Source organism: Schistocerca serialis, chromosome 2, assembly GCF_023864345.2.
Source record: "Schistocerca serialis cubense isolate TAMUIC-IGC-003099 chromosome 2, iqSchSeri2.2, whole genome shotgun sequence".
Lineage (NCBI taxonomy): Eukaryota > Metazoa > Arthropoda > Insecta > Orthoptera > Acrididae > Schistocerca > Schistocerca serialis.
The window spans coordinates 1,163,282,649-1,163,303,419 of record NC_064639.1 but is presented as its reverse complement, the minus strand read 5'-3'; the positions used below and the strand labels follow the sequence as shown (position 1 = coordinate 1,163,303,419).

The 20,771-nt window shown below is 42.9% G+C and overlaps 1 protein-coding gene across 1 annotated transcript in view; it reads right to left on the bottom strand.

Moving 5' to 3' along the window:
* The window catches only part of LOC126458634 (cytochrome P450 9e2-like), a 131,727-nt gene that overhangs the window by 12,828 nt on the left and 98,128 nt on the right, over positions 1–20,771 (bottom strand). Inside the window, exon 7 of the mRNA XM_050095802.1 lies at positions 19,883–20,152. Within this exon, the coding sequence (XP_049951759.1) occupies positions 19,883–20,152 (270 nt within the window). The remainder of the gene's footprint in view (positions 1–19,882; positions 20,153–20,771) is intronic.

Sequence of the window (20,771 nt, the reverse complement as noted above, 5' to 3'; positions counted from 1 at the left end):
GCCGGCAGACAGACTGGCAGCACACCGAGTGTAGTGCAGGATGAGCGACAGACAGTATGGCTTCAGGTCCAGGAGATCGGCGTCTGACGCCATCGCCCTGGCTGCGGAGGTCTGTGCCTCAACCCCGCACAAATACATGGTCGGCATCATGGTGTGCATCAGTGGCGCCTTTGAGAACCTGTGGTGGCCCTCGCTCTTCTCCCGCTTGCGAGAGAAGGAGTGTCCAGGATCGCTATATGACTGTCTCAGGAGCTATTGTGAGAATAGGGAGGTTTCGCTATCATCCCCTAGCTGGAGAATAAGTAAAGAGATCACCAAGGGGTGTCCACAGGGATCTGTCCAGGGGCCACTCTTCTGGGATATTAACATGGAACCCCTCTTGGACAACCTACAAAACAGCGATGAGGTGCTAGAGGGCATAGCCTACATGGACGACCTCCTCCTGCTGGTTGGCGGCCGCAGCCGCAAAGACTTGGAGCCAAAAATTGAGAGGGCCATATCAATCCTGAGTACATGGTGCCACATGACCAAAATGAAGGTCTCACCAACCAAGTCCACGTACTGAAATGACTATTAGTCAGGAATCCAACTGTAAGAATAGATGGCTCACCAGTTCTTCGACGCCATGAGGTGCGATACCTAGGAGTAGTCGTCGATGAGAGGTGGACTTATACATCACACATTGACACTGTCATACAGAAATCATTAGAAACACTAAACAGTCTAATAGCGATTGGACATAAACGATTCTACCTGCCACCAGAACTAATCAAACTATATCACAACGGCATTCTGACATCAATCGTAGGATATGGGTCAGGAGTCTGGGCCCACAGACTCACGAGGGTCATGCCTGACATGGCTGTGAGAAGACTGCAGCGGAACATGCTTCTCAGATCGGTAGGGGCATATAGAACAACCCCAGGGGAAGTGCTAACAGTATTAATGGGGCTCTGTCCGCTCGATATAAAGATAAGAGAGCAAGCGACGTGGTATTGGGTTAAAAAGGGAAACAGGGATAATTGATCTAATGGGGATTCACGTGGGAAACAAAATGGAAATCAAACGCAGGGGGGAAGAACTCTGGCAAGAACAGTGGGACAATGAATAATCTGGTCGCAGAACATACGAACTGCTGCCCAGTATCAGGGAGAGACTGCAATTAGAATACTTCACACTGTCACGAGGACTGCTGCACTTCCTCACAGGTCATGGACCCTACCCGGCATACCTACGCCGGTTCGGGAAACGGGCTACACCAGCGTGTGACTGTGGGGCCACACCAGGCACCCCAGAACGCGTGGTGGATGAGTGCCACCTCTTCGACGACGTAGCGGCGCAATTACGCCACCAGCTACCCAACCACGACACGTACCACCTGCTCAGGCATGAGGACCATTTTTCAATCCTGAAAAAACTAGCAAACGAGATCTCACTTAAAGTGATAAAGGAATTTCTTAGGAACAACGATTAAGACTTCATCACAACCGATCTGACTCCGCGCACCTGTCCCGTTTCCGCCGAGGCGTGGACTTGACCAGCCGCCTCACGGCTGGAATCCGCGACGTCTGTGATTAGGGGGAGGGTGCGCCCTATTACCGATCCGGACACTCACCAGTTTTGACATTAGGTTAAGTTAGGTTTAGGACAAGCTAGGGTAGCAACACTAGCAGAGTACTGCAGCGATCAACAACTCCGGCCAGCCCGGTGCCAGGGGCACGTCCATCGGGACTAGCTCGGTGTACACGGCCAACATCATAGGTTTACACAACGCTGGCACGTCTGTAACGCTGCAGGTAGAAGCAGATTAGCATAAGTAGAAATAGAACAACATAGTAAAGACATAACAGTAGTGCCCATAGTGAGAGCAAAATAACTAACATAAAGTAAGCTGTAGTATTAACACTTGAATTGTATCAATTAGGACCCACTAATTGCATAAGGTGGTGGGTTGTTATGTATCATATATATTGAAGAACAAAGATTTTGTTTTTATTAACGAGACCACGTTCCACATTTGCGGAAAGGCTGAGAACGTTTCTGTCGCATATGGGATAACGAGCCACCACACGCTGTCACTGAACGGAAAATAGACACTCCAAAAGTGAATGCGTTATTTGGATTAATTTTTGCCGGAAAACAGTTACAGGAAACATATACCAGGATATGTTGGAGCAACTCCTGAAACCACGACTTCAACAAGGAGGCATTGCTCATAATGTGTTTTTTCCAACAGGACGGCCCCATTTTGCTGTCATAATGAGTACGTAAATGGAAAACTCGCCAGCAGATGGACAGGTAAAGGTTCACCAAGACTTTGGCGATCGCGTTCACCTGATTTGACACCCTCTGTCTTCTCTGCTTGGGGGTACATGAATGAAGAATGAACGAAACAAAGCGTTCTTTAGACTCTAAGTGCACGAAACAGGGATGCAGCGTTGGTTATTAGATAAGGCACGCTTCAGATTACACTCATGTCTGCTCCTCAACGAAGGAAGCAATGCTTCAAAACGGACGGAGGTCGTATTGAAGTACGATGAAAATGTATACACAGATTGTCAATAAACTTACACATGTGCATTGTGTAAATTCATGCATTATTTCTTCGTTGGATCGACGCTTCACCCTGTATTATGTGACAGTCCTTACAAACGCTAACAGTTTTAAAATGTTTGAGGATGATAAAGAATGACATGAATGATGTATATATTATTTTTAAAGACACCAAACTGCAGTACTTTCAGTCTAAATACAAAGCCTATAGAAAAACCTTTAGGGAAGCACTTAAGACATTAAAGGCACAGAAGTATACAGAACAGATGAGTCAAACCTGTAATGTTAGCAAAACAGCATGGAATATAGTAAAGAAGGAAAGTGGGGGGAATGACAAGGCATTGTGTAACAACACAATAAGGGGCAATGAAAAACTGGTTAATGACCCAAAAGAAGTATGTGAGAGATTCATAGATCAATTTAGTAAGATGAGTAAGGAGGATGTGATCATCCCACCACAGGTGCTAAATCCCAGTAATGTCTTCCTGAGGTGTGTTACAGAACAGGAAATCCTGAGAACCATTTCCAACTTAAAAGCAAGTACATCCAGTGGCTGGGATAACATCTCAGCCAAATTTCTGAAAGTATGCGGTAATGAGTTAATAAAGCCACTGCCTTTACCGAGCGAGGTGGCGCAGTGGTTAGCACACTGGACTCGCATTCGGGAGGACGACGGTTCAATCCCGCGTCCGGCCATCCTGATTTAGGTTTTCCGTGATTTCCCTAAATCGCTCCAGGCAAATGCCGGGATGGTTCCTCTGAAAGGGCACGGCCGACTTCCTTCCCTGTACTTCCCTAATCCGATGAGACCGATGACCTCGCTGTTTGGTCTCTTTCCCAAAAACCAACCAACCAAGCCACTGCAACATTTAATAAACTGCTCTTTCAGACAGGGGTCATTTCCTGACTTGTTAAAAGTCACTGAAATAAGACCAGTGCATAAAAAGGGAAAAACTACTGATGTACAAAATTATAGGCCTATTTCATTGACATCAGAACTTAGTAAGTTGTTGGAAAGGCTATTTCTTGATCAAATGGAATCATTTTTCTCTAAGTACAATATATTAAAAAGTTTTCAACACGATTTCAGGAAGGGCAAGTCTACAATAACAGCCATAGCCAGATTTATTCAAACTGTATTGAACAAACTTGATGATGGAAACAAAGTTATTGGCACCTTTCTAGACCTATCTAAGGCTTCTGATACTGTAAATAACTCCATTCTTCTACATAAGTTGGAAACTTATTGGGTCAGTGGAGTGGCATTAGATTTGTTAAGATCATAACTTGCTGACAGGACACAATGTGTTAAGTTGTATCATACAACTGGGGGACTTATACAAACAGTAAAATCATCTTATAAACTGTGGAGTCCCTCAGGGAAGTATTATTGGGCCTTTTCTGTTCATTGTGTTAATTAATGATATAATAATTCCAAAAAATGCAGACCTTGCGAATTATGCCGACGACACCTTCATAAACTGGGGCCCTACAAAGCAGCTACCAGTGCAAAATAATATGAAGAACACTAGCCTCATCACAGAATATAAAAATAAATTGGCATTAAATATGGAAATGACAATTCTAATGGAGTTTATGCTAAATTACAAATCAAGACAAGTGGATACTGAGCCAGACTTATCAATTGAAACAACTGATAAACATAAATTTCTGGGTATTATAGTTGATGAACATCTTACATGGAAGGAGCACGTCAGCTACATGTGTAAAAAAATCTCGTGTAATACCTACCTTCTAAAACGACTTTCTAGCATAATAGCGTCACCAGTCTTAAGACAAATCTATTTTGGTATTATACACTCCCACCTACAATATGGTACTGAGATTCGGGGCGGGGCACCAACGGTATACATGGATAGGGCTTTTAGAGCCCAGAAGAGAGCAATTAGGATAATAGCGAATATTAGTAAACGTCAGTCCTGTAGAGAATACTTCATTAAGTATGATATACTAACAGTGTATTCATTGTATGTCCTAAGGACTATACTGTTTGTAAAAGAAAATATGGAGCACAGTATAATAAATAGTGATATCGATAGTTATAATACAAGGAAGAAACAGGATTACCACATAAAATTCAGAAATAAAAAAGCAACCGATCATAATCCATTTTCTGCTGGAAGATTTTTTTACAACAGACTGCCAAATACCATAAAAATGTCAAAAGGAAAGATATTTAAAATAAAATTAAAGCAGCTGATAATTGCTAAATGTTTGTACTCCATCAAGAATTTTTAATGTTGTATGTACTTTATTTCTACTGCTAAACTATTATTATTGTTTCACGTATGTACTGACTGACTATGTCCACGACTGTAAAAGTTGTTAATGACAAATAAACCATTATTATTATTATTATTATTATAAAATAAATTGGACAAACAATGCATATCATTAATTTTTGCTCTCACAGATGAATCGTTTTGTAGATATGACATAGTGATAAAACTATGTATAAGGAACAGAGCTAGATGTAGAAGAGATCCCAGTAAATGAAAAACAACTTGCCACGAGATTCTGTGATGAGAAACAAATATGGGACTAAAGTAAGAAAGTGTTATAAATAAACGGTTAATTTTTTCATAATATAACATCTCCAACCGTTAACCGTTTATCAAAATTATATGAGCGACTATTTTTAAAGAAATGCTGACCAAACATATATATGATGATAAGTATTGCCTATGGATGTCTAAGGAAATGACTGAAATAAATTATTTAAATGAATTGTACCTTGTAGGAGAAAAAGATATTTGTGCACGATTTTTTTAACTTTTGAATCTATATTAACACACTGTAGACTTTGTCAGTAATAATTTATTAAATGAAACTTCTAGTAATTTGCAACACTCTGAACGCAAAAATGCCACTTTCAATACGGTCGTAGTAATGCGTGGTTCAAAATGAATGTCGGTATTTTAAGGCTTTGTAGGATTTATTACATTCAACTTCCAATTATAAGTAATACATCAATTGAAAGAACAACTCATATAGGTTCTCTTAAAAGCATTCAATGTGAACACCCTTCGTCCGCCGACACACATCTAGTCGATAGTTGAGTTCCTCTCAAGCCCAAACAACTACTACAATCATGTTTCTGAAGTCGGGTCGATCAGCTGCTAGCGGATGCTCATACATGTGATCCTTTGTGAATCTCCAAAGGTGAAAATCGCATGGTGTTAGAGCGAGTGAACGTGGAGGCCGTGTGAAACAGGCTCGGTCATCCGGCCCCTTCCAGCCACTCCAGCGCTCGGCTACAAACAACGGCGCTTAACCAGTCGCGTGTTGAGTGACGCCAGTGAGGCGGCGCACCCACTTGCTGCCAAATAAAGTTCTGTGGTTCAGGTTCTTCCCGTTGAGGCAGGAGATACAGTTGTAGCGCATCAAGTTAAGAAACTCCACTGACAGCTGCTTTACAAAAAAAGAAAGGCCGATAAACTTTTCGTTAGGACATGGCACAAAAAACTTTAAATTTAGGGGAGTCTCGTTGCAATTGTACCATCTCGTGGGGATTTGGTGACCACCATATAAGCAAATTGTGTGTGTTCACATTCCCAATAAAGCGTAGTGGCGATGCATCACTGAAGAAGATACGATCCAGAAAATCTTCATTGTCATTCTTGGTTGCCCTGCACTCTTACTTTTGCAAAGACAGTTAGTGTCTTCAAAATGATACAATCTATTGATGATATTGTCACCTAGAGGATTATAATGGAACTTAATACACAACGCACATTGCACTGTAACAACATATTCAGCCCTTGCAATCTGTGAACGACAAAAAGCTTTTTGTTCACTAGTCGCCATATTTGGTACTATCGCTGTGTAACGGAAGACACAGGAAATAACGCATGCACGTGTGCACAGTATGCAGAGAAAACAATGTTATACCAAGTGCTACGAAATGGATTATTGGGTTTTTAAGGCTATGTGGCATTTATTTCATTCGACTTACAAAATACTCCATCAAATGAAAGAGCAACTCGAACAACTCAAGAGTGGAAGAAAACTATAGAAGATAAGGCGTCAGTGAAGCTGTTTCCTTTTTAAATCACTTCATGACGGAATTACTGCACAGGAAAGTCAAACATCTTTAAGTCTTTTGTGATTTGTGTTCAAACCAGAACAAGAATTATACTGTACTAAGGTCTCTTAATTATCTTGTGAGTGAACTGATAGTTTTGAAGACATTGAAAGTAGCTTCCCCTATTACACGATACTCTTTAATGCAATGTGATAGGAATATTGGACTGATTAACACAAAATCAGTAGCTGATGTTCCAATCGACTGGGTGCGGATCATGCTTGAAGCTCAGTGTAAACTATTGATGTTATTGTGGTCAATAAAAATACAAGACTGGAAAAGATTTCTGAAGAAGAAATATTCGTTCCTAAGAACACCCGCCAGACAGGTAGTCATCACAAAAAACATCTCCGCATCATTCACAATCGAGAAACTTATAATGGAGCTTCGATTTCATTGGTGGTAAGAGCTTGATAGAGACTTCAAGAGCAGAAGTCTGGAGAATATCCATCTCCTGCTTACAGATGTAAACTATAAAAAATATAATAAATATTATTTTAGAATAATTTTATATAAAGCTAACAATAATCGGGCTGGTAGCTAAGAAAATTTAAAAAGGGAAATGGATAGGTTAAAGTTAGATATAGTGGGAATTATTGAAGTTCGGTGGCAGGAGGATCAAGACTTTTGGTCAGGTTAATACAGGGTTATAAATACAAAATCAAATTGGGGGTAATGCAGGAGTAGGTTTAATAATGAATAAAAAATAGGAGTGTGGGTAAGCTAATACAAACAGCATAGTGAACGCATTATTGTGGCCAAGATAGATACGAAGCCCACACCTACTACAGTGGTACACGTTTATATGCCAACTAGCTCTGCAGATGATGAAGAAATTGATGAAATGTATGATGAGATAAAAGAAATTATTCAGATAGTGAAGGGAGACGAAAACTTAATAGTCATGGGTGATTGGAATTCGAGAGTAAGAAAAGGGAGAGAAGGAAACATAGTGGGTGGATGTGGATTGGGGGAGAGAAATGAAAGAGGAAGCTGTCTGGTGGAATTTTGCACAGAGCATAACTTAATCATAGCTAACACTTGGTTCAAGAATCATAAAAGAAGGTTGTATACCTGGAAGAATCCTGGAGATACTAGAAGGTTTCAGATAGATTATATAATGGTAAGACAGAGATTTAAGAACCAGGTTTTATATTGTAAGACATTTCCAGGGGCACATGTGGACTCTGACCACAATCTATTGGTTATGAACTGTAGATTAAAACTGAGGACACTGCAAAAAGATGGGAATCTAAGGAGATGGGACCTGGATAAACTGAAAGAACCAGAGGTTGTACAGAGTTTCAGGGAGGGCATAAGGGAACAATTGACAGGAATGGGGGAAATAAATACAGTAGAAGAAGAATGGGTAGCTCTGACGGATGAAATAGTGAAGGCAGCAGAGGATCAAGTAGGTAAAAAGACAGGGGCTAGTAGAAATCCTTGGGTAACAGAAGAAATATTGAATTTAATAGCTGAAAGGAGAAAATATAAAAATGCATTAAATGAAGAAGGCAAAAAGGAATACAAACGCCTCAAAAATGAGATCGACAGGAAGTGCAAAATGGCTAAGCAGGGATGGCTAGAGGACAAATGTAAGGATGTAGAGGCTTATCTCACTAGGGGTAAGATAGATACAGCCTACAGGAAAATTAAAGAGACCTTCGAAGAGAAGAGAACCACTTGTATGAATATCAAGAGCTCAGATGGAAACCCAGTTCTAAGCAAAGAAGGGAAAGCAGAAAGGTGGAAGGAGTACATAGAGGGTCTATACAAGTGCGAAGTACTTGAGGACAATATTATGGAAATGGAAGAGGATGTAGATGAAGATGAAATGGGAGATACAATACTGTGTGAAGAGTTTGACAGAGCACTGAAAGACCTGAGTCGAAATAAGGCCCTGGGAGTTGACAATATTCCATTGGAACTACTGACGGCCTTGGGAGAGCCAGTCCTGACAAAACTCTACCATCTGGTGAGCAAGATGTATGAGACAGGGGAAATACCCTCAGACTTCAAGAAGAATATAATAATTCCAATCCCAAAGAAAGCAGGTGTTGACAGATGTGAAAATTACCGAACTATCAGTTTAATAAGTCACAGCTGCAAAATAGAAATTCTAAAGGTGGCAGGGGTAAAATACAGGGAGGGAAAGGCTATTTACAATTTGTACAGAAACCAGATGGCAGTTGTAAGAGTCGAGGGACATGAAAGGGAAGCAGTGGTTGGGAAGGGAGTGAGACAGGGTTGTAGCCTATCGCAGATGCTATTCGATTTGCATATTGAGAAAGCAGTGATGCAAAAAAATATAAGGATACAAAATGTAGACTGGCAATGGCAAGGAAAGCGTTTCTGAAGAAGATTAATTTGTTAACATCGAGTATAGATTTAAGTGTCAGGAAGTCGTTTCTGAAAGTATTTGTACGGAGTGTAGCCATGTATGGAACTGAAACATGGACGATGAATAGTTTCGACAAGAAGAGAAAGAAGCTTTCGAAATGTGGTGCTACAGAAGAATGCTGAAGATTAGATAGGTACACCACATAACTAATGAGGAGGTATTGAATAGAATCGGGGAGAAGTGGAGTTTGTGGCACAACTTGACAAGAAGAAGTGACCGGTTGGTAGGAGACGTTCTGAGGCATGAAGAGATCACAAATTTAGTATTGGAGGGCAGTGTGGAGGGTGAAAATCGTAGAGGGAGACCAAGAGATGAATACACTAAGCAGATTCTGAAGGATGTAGGTTGCAGTAAGTATTGGGAGATGAAGAAGCTTGCACAGGATAGAGTAGCATGGAGAGCTGCATCAAACCAGTCTCAGGACTGAAGACAACAACAAAAGCAATAATAATATTAATCATAATAATGAACCATGGACCTTGCCATTGGTGGGGAGGCTTGCGTGCCTCAGCGATACAGATGGCCGTACCATAGGTGCAACCACAACGGAGGGGTATCTGTTGAGAGGCCAGACAAACATGTGGTTCCTGAAGAGGGGCAGCAGCCTTTTCAGTAGTTGCAGGGGCAACAGTCTGGATGATTGACTGATCTGGCCTTGTAACATTAACCAAAACGGCCTTGCTGTGCTGGTACTGCGAACGGCTGAAAGCAAGGGGAAACTACAGCCGTAATTTTTCCCGAGGACATGCAGCTTTACTGACATGCAGCTTTACTGTATGATTAAATGATGATGGCGTCCTCTTTGGTAAAACATTCTGGAGGTAAAATAGTCCCCCATTCGGATCTCTGGGCGGGGACTACTCAAGAGGACGTCGTTATCAGGAGAAAGAAAACTGGCGTTCTACAGATCGGAGCGTGGAATGTCAGATCCCATAATCGGGCAGGTAGGTTAGAAAATTTAAAAAGGGAAATGGATAAGTTAAAGTTAGATATAGTGGGAATTAGTGAAGTTCGGTGGCAGGAGGAATAAGACTTTTGGTCAGGTGATTACAGGGTTATAAATACAAAATCAAATAGGGGTAATGCAGGAGTAGGTTTAATAATGAATAAAAAAATTGGAGTGCGGGTTAGCTACTACAAACAGCATAGTGAACGCATTATTGTGGCCAAGATAGACACAAAGCCCATGCCAACTAAAGTAGTACAAGTTTATATGCCAACTAGCTCTGCAGATGATGAAGAAATAGATGAAATGTATGACGAGATAAAAGAAATTATCAGGTAGTGAAGGGAAACGAAAATTTAATAGTCATGGGTGACTGCAATTCGTCAGTAGGAAAAGGGAGAGAAGGAAACATAGTAGGTGAATATGGGTTGGGGGGAAGAAATGAAAGAGGAAGCCGCCTTGTAGAATTTTGCACAGAGCATAACTTAATCATAGCTAACACTTGGTTCAAGAATCATAAAAGAAGGTTGTATACCTGGAAGAATCCTGGAGATACTAAAAGGTATCAGATAGATGATATAATGGAATGACAGAGATTTAGGAACCAGGTTTTAAACTGTAAGACATTTCCAGGGGCAGATGTGGATTCTGTCCACAATCTATTGGTTATGAACTGCAGATTGAAACTGAAGAAACTGCAAAAAGGTGGGAATCTAAGGAGATGGGACCTGGATAAACTGAAAGAACCAGAGGTTGCAGAGAGTTTCAGGGAGAGCATAAGGGAACAATTGACAGGAATGGGGGAAAGAAATACAGTAGAAGAAGAATGGGTAGCTCTGAGAGATGAAGTAGTGAAGGCAGCAGACGATCAAGTAGGTAAAAAGGCGAGGGCTAATAGAAATCCTTGGGTAACAGAAGAAATATTGAATTTAATTGCTGAAAGGAGAAAATATAAAAATGCATTAAATGAAGAAGGCAAAAAGGAATACAAACGTCTCAAAAATGAGATCGACAGGAAGTGCAAAATGGCTAAGCAGGGATGGCTAGAGGACAAATGTAAGGATGTAGAGGCTTGTCTCACTAGGTGTAAGATAGATACTGCCTACAGGAAAATTAAGGAGGCCTTTGGAGAAAAGAGAACCACTTGTATGAATATCAAGAGCTCAGATGGCAACCCAGTTCTAAGCAAAGAAGGGAAGGCAGAAAGGTGGAAGGAGTATATAGAGGGTTTATACAAGGGCGATGTGCTTGAGGACAATATTATGGAAATGGAAGAGGATGTAGATGAAGACGAAATGGGAGATAAGATACTGCGTGAAGAGTTTGACAGAGCACTGAAAGACCTGAGTCGAAACAAGGCCCCGGGAGTAGACAACATTCCATTAGAACTACTGATGGCCTTGGGAGAGCCAGTCCTGACAAAACTCTACCATCTGGTGAGCAAGATGTATGAGACAGGCGAAATACCCTCAGACTTCAAGAAGAATATAATAATTCCAATCCCAAAGAAAGCAGGTGTTCACAGATGTGAAAATTACCGAACTATCAGTTTAATAAGTCACAGCTGCAAAATACTGACGCGAATTCTTTACAGACGAATGGAAAAACTGGTAGAAGCCGACCTCTGTGAAGATCAGTTTGGATTCCGCAGAAATGTTGGAACATGTGAGGCAATACTACCCTACGACCTATCTTAGAAGAAAGATTAAGAAAAGGCAAACCTACGTTTCTAGCATTTGTAGACTTAGAGAAAGCTTTTGACAATGTTAACTGGAATACTCTCTTTCAAATTCTGAAGGTGGCAGGTATAAAATACAGGGAGCGAAAGGCTATTTACAAATTGTACAGAAATCAGATGGCAGTTATAAGAGTCGAGGGGCATGAAAGGGAAGCTGTGGTTGGGAAAGGAGTGAGACAGGGTTGTAGCCTCGCCCCGATGTTATTCAATCTGTATATTGAGCAAGCAGTAAAGGAAACAAAAGACAAATTCGGAGTAGGTATTAAAATTCATGGAGAAGAAGTAAAAACTTTGAGGTTCGCCGATGACATTGTAATTCTGTCAGAGACAGCAAAGGACTTGGAAGAGCAGTTGAACGGAATGGACAGTGTCTTGAAAGGAGGATATAAGATGAACATCAACAAAAGCAAAACGAGGATAATGGAATGTAGTCAAATTAAATCGGGTGATGCTGAGGGAATTAGATTAGGAAATGAGACACTTGAAGTAGTAAAGGAGTTTTGCTATTTAGGGAGTAAAATAACTGATGATGGTCGAAGTAGAGAGGATATAAAATGTAGACTGACAATGGCAAGGAAATCGTTTCTGAAGAAGAGAAATTTGTTAACATCGAGTATAGATTTAAGTGTCAGGAAGTCGTTTCTGAAAGTATTTGATTGGAGTGCAGCCATGTATGGAAGTGAAACATGGACGATAACTAGTTTGGACAAGAAGAGAATAGAAGCTTTCGAAATGTGGTGCTACAGAAGAATGCTGAAGATAAGGTGGGTAGATCACGTAACTAATGAGGAGGTATTGAATAGGATTGGGGAGAAGAGAAGTTTGTGGCACAACTTGACTAGAAGAAGGGATCGGTTGGTAGGACATATTCTGAGGCATCAAAGGATCACCAATTTAGTATTGGAGGGCAGCGTGAAGGGTAAAATTCGTAGAGGGAGACCGAGAGATGAATACACTAAACAGATTCAGAAGGATGTAGGTTGCAGTAGGTACTGGGAGATGAAGAAGCTTGCACAGGATAGAGTAGCATGGAGAGTTGCATCAAACCAGTCTCAGGACTGAAGACCACAACAACAACAACAAGCAATCATTATTATTATTGTCTTTACACGACCTCTGGCAACACTTAAAGAAAAGTATGAGGACCTCCAGGTATTGGAGGAGTGTAGTGGACAAGAAGCTAGAGCGTTTTCTACCAAGTTATATGATGCGACAAAGTGATACTAAATTTTATTCTTATTACCACTTTATCTAATAAAGTTAAAAAGACAAAGAGAATTTGTTTAAACAGAAGTTTCTGAGTTGTTTCAATCACAGTTTTTCACTATAAAACAATCTGATACAATATTTAACAAAAAATACAGTTTTACTTGCAACATCGTCTATTATGCTACAAACAAACTGAATTTTTTCTCTTGTAATTCATGCTGTTACTGTACATAATTAGTCAATAAAACCAACATTTAAATATTTAAGAATCAGTTTGTATTGAAACTTCCTTGCAGATTAAAACTGTGTGCCCGACCGAGACTCGAACTCGGGACCTTTGCCTTTCGCGGGCAAGTGCTCTACCAACTGAGCTACCCAAGAACGACTCACGCCCGGTCCTCACAGCTTCACTTCTGCCAGTACCTCATCTCCTACCTTCCAAACTTTACAGAAGCTCTCCTGCGAACCTTGCAGAACAAGCACTCCTGAAAGAAAGGATATAGCGGTGACATGGCTTAGCCACAGCCTGGGGGATGTTTCTAGAATGAAATTTTCACTCTACAGCGGAGTCTGCGCTGATATGAAACTTCCTGGCAGATTAAAACTGTGTGCCGGACCGAGATTCGAACTCGGGACCTTTGCCTTTCGCGGGCAAGTGGTTTACCAACTTCTTTTCTTTCAGGAGCGCTTGTTCTGCAAGGTTCGCAGGAGAGCTCCTGTATAGTTTGGAAGGTAGGAGACGAGGTACCGGCAGAAGTGAAGCTGTGAGGACGGGGCGTGAGTCGTGCTTGGGTAGCTCAGTTGGTAGAGCACTTGCCCGCGATAAGCAAAGATCCCGAGTTCGAGTCTCGGTCCGGCACACAGTTTTAATCTGCCAGGAAGTTTCATATCAGCGCACACTCCGCTGTAGAGTGAAAATTTCGTTCTAGAAATCTGTATTGAATTTAATGTATGTAACATGTCCTTATAATGACTTCAGTATTCATTAATTTTGTCCATGGATAGCCCTGAAATTCGGATTCAGGCTTTAAAATTGCTCTATTGAACAGTTTCATAATGTGTGAAAGCACGTTCTTTTCCTATGCTCTTCATTTGAGACAGTAGTAAGAAGAAAATACTTGTACAGAAGGGTCCTTGAATGGAAGCCGGCCGAAGTGGCCGTGCGGTTAAAGGCGCTGCAGTCTGGAACCGCAAGACCGCTACGGTGGCAGGTTCGAATCCTGCCTCGGGCATGGATGTTTGTGATGTACTTAGGTTAGTTAGGTTTAACTAGTTCTAAGTTCTAGGGGACTAATGACCTTAGCAGTTGAGTCCCATAGTGCTCAGAGCCATTTTTGAACCTTGAATGGAACAAAATGACATACCATTAAAGCTGCTGCACGGGGGAAGGTTATTTTATGTGTTCAAAGTGATCCCCATTAGCTGCCCAACAAGGTCAATGCAGCTGAACTGCTGACCGAGCTATGGCTGTCAGTGTTGCCGGTATGGTAGGTGCACTGGACGCCTCGGTGGTTTCCCGTAGCCCTTTCGGTTAGCTGGCTTCCGTTGACGAAGTTCATTTCTTAAGGTCCCCCATAGGTAGAAATCAAGAGTTGCAAAGTCTGCAGACTGTGGCGGTTACTCATCAGCTCCTCTCTGATCTATCTATCGTCCCAGTCGATTTTCATCCAAGGCGGCGGAGTGCTACCTTGTTGTAGGTAAAACCTTTCGTTTCCAAACACCTATCGGATGGCGGGTAAACTCGATGTTTTCAGCATATGACGATACAGCTAACCAATTACGTAACCCTCAAAGAAGAATGGGCCAATCAAATCGGTCGATGACAGACCACACCACACATTAACACCCGGCAGATTAACATATTTGTCCACGTGAATTTGAGGATTGTCAGGATCCCAGTACATGCAATTGTGGCGGTTGACACCACCGTTCAATTTGAACTGCACCTCGTCACACGAGATAACCATCCCATCTCGCAAAGCATGCCTTCAAACCACTCGCAGTACTCCATCGCTCTATCCGGCTCGTCCTCGTTCACAGCGTGCAGCGATCTTGGAATGTGCACTTTCCACTTCGCAGTCTTCACAATTCGTCGTATGCTTGATTAGCTTACTTCTTTTCCATGTGCACCCTGCTTCACAGATTTTTGAGATGACCTAGTAAAATGTTGCAACGCAGTAGCACTGGAAGCTGGACTTGTTGATGTTTTTATTTGGCCTGATCTTTCCTTATGTACATCCTGAACAGTAACGTCCACTTCAAATTTAACCCGAATACAATAAATTGTTGCAGCTATTGGCGGCTGAGTTACGTACACGTTGCGCCATTGCCGTTGTACCTCCATCATATTTTCGTACTTCCAGAACCATTTCAATACGGCATTGCGTCGCTCAAACCACAATCTTACTTCATTCATTGCTGCACTGTCGTATGCTGGAAAACGCGCGCCAGAAAACAATGGACTATGCTACCGCGCAACATTGCAACGATATGTCATTTTGTTCCGAAGATACTGACTATCAAAGAGTCTCTACATTTTCCTGAACCCCTCTGTACATGATGTGCTTCGTTCCCATGTACCGTGACCGGCAAAAAATAGGCCTAGGCAACAAGGAACGACTTGCTCTTCTGGTAATGACACATGTACCAGGCAAGCTGGTAGTGGGACAGAGGGAGCACTCTTTTACTTCTTCTTCTTCTTCTTCTTCCTATCTGGAATTAGACCGAGTAAGCGTTATGGTCTCGGTCCATGTCCCTGCTGGTCTTCCTGCACCTGTTCTACCGCAGGACTGGCAGTTGGAGATTTTTTGGGGATCCTGCCGGTCTTCATCCACAGTATATGGTTTTTTCAAGATTAATGTAGTTCTATTTTGCTATTATACAGTGTGTAGCCAGTTCTTCTCATTAACCGCATCTCGTTAGCCTCCGTTCGTCATCTCTACGGAGTGTCCAAGCTTCGCTGCTATACAAAAGGGTATGTTCGGCCAGGGTGTCGTATAGTTTGAGTCTGAAGAGGAGATGGTCTGAAGATGGCATTTATTAGTTTTGTGACTTTTTTGAAGTTTCTGATTTTGTGGTGCATGTGGTTTTCTAGAATGTAGCTGAGCATGCACATGATGAACCCTGTGTATCTGAATGTATTTACTCGAAGGCTATGTTGTCTATTTACATTTTGGTTCTCTTATAGTCTTCCTCCATGAAGGCGACAACTTTAGTTTTATTGAACGAGACCTTCAGATTGCACATTTTTGCAGCTGGATGCAGGTTACACATTCAACCCTGTAGACTAGTAGTGAAAGTTGCAATTTGAAGTATTTGGGCGGAGGTTTCCTGTTCTGGGATAGGCCTTACAGCCAACAGATACCCTCCCAAAGCCCTTGGTCAGAACAGGAGAATTGGAGTTACTTTTAGTTTAATTCTGAGATGGCCCAGACCGGAAAAGCAAGCCCGGTGTATTTGATAGTGTATTTGTTTATGAGTATACAGGGTAAAGTCGGTGACTTGCCTTACCTGTGCAGTGTGCCAGCGTCGCTGTCAATCGCCTGCAATGGGAACAAGGAACGGTGAGTGAACCACATTAACTGTGGATAGCTGACCGAAACAGGTTCATAGTAAAACAAGTGGATAAATTACCAGAGCGATCGGATAGCGGCTGTCACTAAACCTGCTCGATCTTTGCAGACGTCAGTAGGAAAGGTAACATATGAAGACGATGCTAAAAGTTCTTGGGTATTAGTCCGCGTCATTCTTGCAGTATCTTCCGATCCGACGTTTTGGCCTATCGTTAAGCCCCTTTTTCCGGGAACACGCTGCACACTTTTATCTTTTGAATATTGTGCAATCAGTTTAACCTGCATTGTTAACGAAGTAGGTAGTCATGGTTGATGTTATTTTATGCTGGATGTATTCATTCAAGAGTCGAGCCAGCAAAATAAACAGTTCACCATATTTGCGAATTACCGTTATCTAATAGACAGTATCAGGTTGATCTTTGACTTCCTGTTTCCTTAATCGATAACCGTACTACAATGTCCCAGTTCGGAATAAACACACGAGACAAATATTAGTTATCCTCAGGTGACACCACATTATGTTGTGTGGTCTTCAGGCCGAAGACCGATTTAATGCAGATTTCCATGCTACTCTGTCCTGTGCATGTCTTTAAGTGCCGCAACCCACATCCTTCTGAATCTCTTCACCGTATTCATCTCTTGGTCTCCCTCTAGGATTTTTACCCCCTACATTTCTCTCCGGTACTAAATTGATTATCCTTTTGCGTCTCGATATGTGCCCTATCATCCGATACCTCCTTTCAGCTGGTTTGTGCCACAATTTTTTTTTCCTCACCCGTTTCTATTCAGTACCTGCTCATTAGTTACGCGATCTAATCTTCCGCATTCTTCTGCAGCACCACATTCAGTAGCTTCCACTCAGTAGCCAAACAAGGATCATGGAATGTAGTCGAACTAGACCAGGCGATGCTGAAGGAATTAGATTAGGTAACGAGACACTTAAAGTAGTAGATGAGTTTTGCTATTTGGGCAGCAGGGTAACTGATGATGGCCAAAGTAGAGAGGATATAAAATGTGGAGTAGCAATGGCAAGAAAAAAACGTTTCTGAAGAAGAGAAATATTTTAACATCGAATATAGGTTTAAGTGTCACAAAGACTTTCTTGAAAGTACTCCTAGGGAGTGTAGCCATTTATGGAAGGGAAACGTGGACTATAAACAGTTAAGGAGAGAACAGAAAGCTATTAAAATGTGGTGCTATGAAGATTAGATGGGTAGATCACGTAACTGATAAGGAGATACTGAATAGAACTGGTGAGAACAAAAAATATGGCACAACCTGGCTGGAAGGAGGGATCGGTTGATAGGATACCTGCCGAGACATCAAGGGATCGCCAATTTAGTACTGGAGGGAAGTGTGTGAGTGTGTGTGTGTGGGGGGGGGGGGGGGGGGGGAGGGGGGGGGTAAAAATCTCCGAAACCTACTGCAACCTGCATCATTCAGAATCTGTTTACTGTATTCATCTCTTAGTTCAAAATGGTTCAAATGGCTCTGAGCACTATGGGACTTAACTTCTAAGGTCATCAGTCCCCTAGAACTTAGAAATACTTAAACCTCCTTTCAGCTGGTTTGTGCCACAATTTTTTTTTCCTCACCCGTTTCTATTCAGTACCTGCTCATTAGTTACGCGATCTAATCTTCCGCATTCTTCTGCAGCACCACATTTGAGTAGCTTCCACTCAGTAGCCAAACAAGGACATCACACACATCCATGCCCAGGGCAGGATTCGAACCTGCGACCGTAGCGGTCGTGCGGTTCCAGACTGTAGCGCCTAGAACCGCTCGGCCACCCCGGCCGCCACTCTTAGTCTCACTATATAAATCGAAGTGATACTTGCTACTAGATAATGGTAATTTGCAAATAAGGTGAATTGTTTCATTTTGTTGGCCCGACTCTTGAATAAACACTTCCATCGTATAACAACATCACCCATCACGCTTCCCGCCACCGTTCCAAATGGTGCCAGACATCGTCTGTGTGACAACGATGGGGGTCGTTGAGCGGGTTATTCGAAGGGCGATGCGGTGCCTCAGTATTCGTCGGAGCAGGAACGTATTCGTACAGCCCTGTGAACGTGGCTGTTGTCATCTTCGAAGACTGATGTGCCTGCAGCATGCTCATCATGAAGGTGCAGAAAAAAGAGTAACACCGGATCATGGACGATGTTAAATTGACATCCTGGTTCACCTGAATAATCCTGGCTCGAGTCTTGGTACGAAAAACACGTCAGAAGCATCGTAGACTCACCGCCGCCGCGAACTGCACTCCATAAACGGTGGATAAAATGTCTCATTGGGTCATCGATGCATTCGACGTCGGGATTACATATTACTCCTCCTTTTAGCTACCGTACATGTTCTGTCCTGTTTGCCTGATGACGACGTGGAACGTTTTTTGGCAATGTGAGCATTGCTCTTTTGTGTGGTTCCCGACTCCGACATCGATTTACATACAGGTCCCTTCACAGTGGCCTCTGCTTGAAAGGTACCCCCGTTCAGCGGCAGTAGCATTACCTGTTGGGTTTGATACCGATTGTCACGGTTGAAACATGTAACTAGTATCAAATTCCAGTCGGTTGGAGTGTTCTTACGACCACTGTCCTTAGGCCATGTCGCGTGGTTACGATTGGTACATCAGCCCTTGTAAAGGTGTTGGACAGTCCGTTCTGATACACCAAGAAACCGTCGTCCACAGTATTGTCATGGGTAGGTCCAAATACGGTAATTCCTTTCTGCCAATCTGCCACAAAGCAAGGTGGCGCAGTGGTTAGCACACTGGACTCTCATTCGGGAGGACGACGGTTCAAACCCGCGTCCGGCCATCCCGTAGGTTTTCCGTGATTTCCCCAAAATCGCTTCAGGCGAATGCTGGGATGATTCCTGTGAAAGCGCACGGCCGATTTCCTTCGCCATCGTTCCCATTTCCGATGTGACCGACGATCTCACTCTTTGGTTCCCTCACCCGAATCACCCAACCAACCAATCTGCCACGTCGAGCCATGTTACTGCACTGATTCCATTCAGTCTAGCGGAACTTACATACCATTTCATTGCCATTACCTACATCGGCGGCGGGAGGTCATGTGACCTGGTACCTCTTTTACACCATCTACAGCGCTCCAAAGCGCCCAACGTACTCTTTTAAAGGAGTGACTATTAATTTGTCTGGTGAATTTACTAGACGGATAAACTCGCACTGTGTGTGTTGATACACACCTGTCAGAATTGTGAGAGTCGGTTGTGCATGTCTGAGACGGCCCCAGTCGTATGTTACACGGTATGGTGCTTCTGGAGTCACTCACGTATTGAATCGAAACGAACGAGATATACGAACAGGAAAGCCAGAAAAAAAACTTACCAATGCAGAAACGTGGTCCACACCCGAACGGAAAGTACGTGAACGGTTTGATGAGGTGCTTGTTCTCCGGACTGAAGCGTTCCGGGTCGAAGCGGTCGGGATCAGGGAAGTACTTCTCGTCGTGGTGGATGGCGTGCACCGGCAGCCAGACCCCGTCTCCGGGCCGCAGCTCCAGCCCTGGACAGCTCCCCCTCCCCACCGCCGGCAGCCTGTAGGGGCGGACGCACTGGCGGTCCAGGGCCGGCAGCGGCGCGTACATGCGCAGGGTCTCTGCGAACATGAATTACACCCAGCAGCTTAGTAGCGCTTGCACAGAGCTCCCATTTGGCACTGATGAAGACAGCAACGAGACGTAGATTGGACTCCGCGAGACGCTGCAAGTGATGGTGAGGTGGATGGGGCCAGGAAACACCCTGACTCGTGGTCACGCAAAGGTCGCGCAGAACGTCGGAGACGGGTCGACGAACAGTCGGAGACTGAAGACAGATTGTAAGACTGCAGCCCATTGCCTCACATACTTTTCAGATACTTGAATTGTCGAGTTTATAACCATTTTTTGTAAATATACCTATTAATGAATTTTTTTCAGTAAGTAGTGTTTATCAAAATGTAATTGATAGGATAAGTATCATTTTTCTCAAATCGCTGTAGTAAACACGCTGGGCATGTCGGTAAAGTCAGTTGGCGCAAGTGCGCGCAGTTGTAGAGATGAGGGAAGAGAAGCTATTGCGAAGAATCTACATCTACATCGAAATTCCGTACGGCGCATGGCGGAGGGTACTCCGTACCACTACTTTTGATTTCCTGGCGCAGGTGGTGAAGGCCTCTAGCCTTTCGCGTGGGGTGCTAGCAGAAATAACAGTTCCCAGCATTGTGCACAGTTGATCGG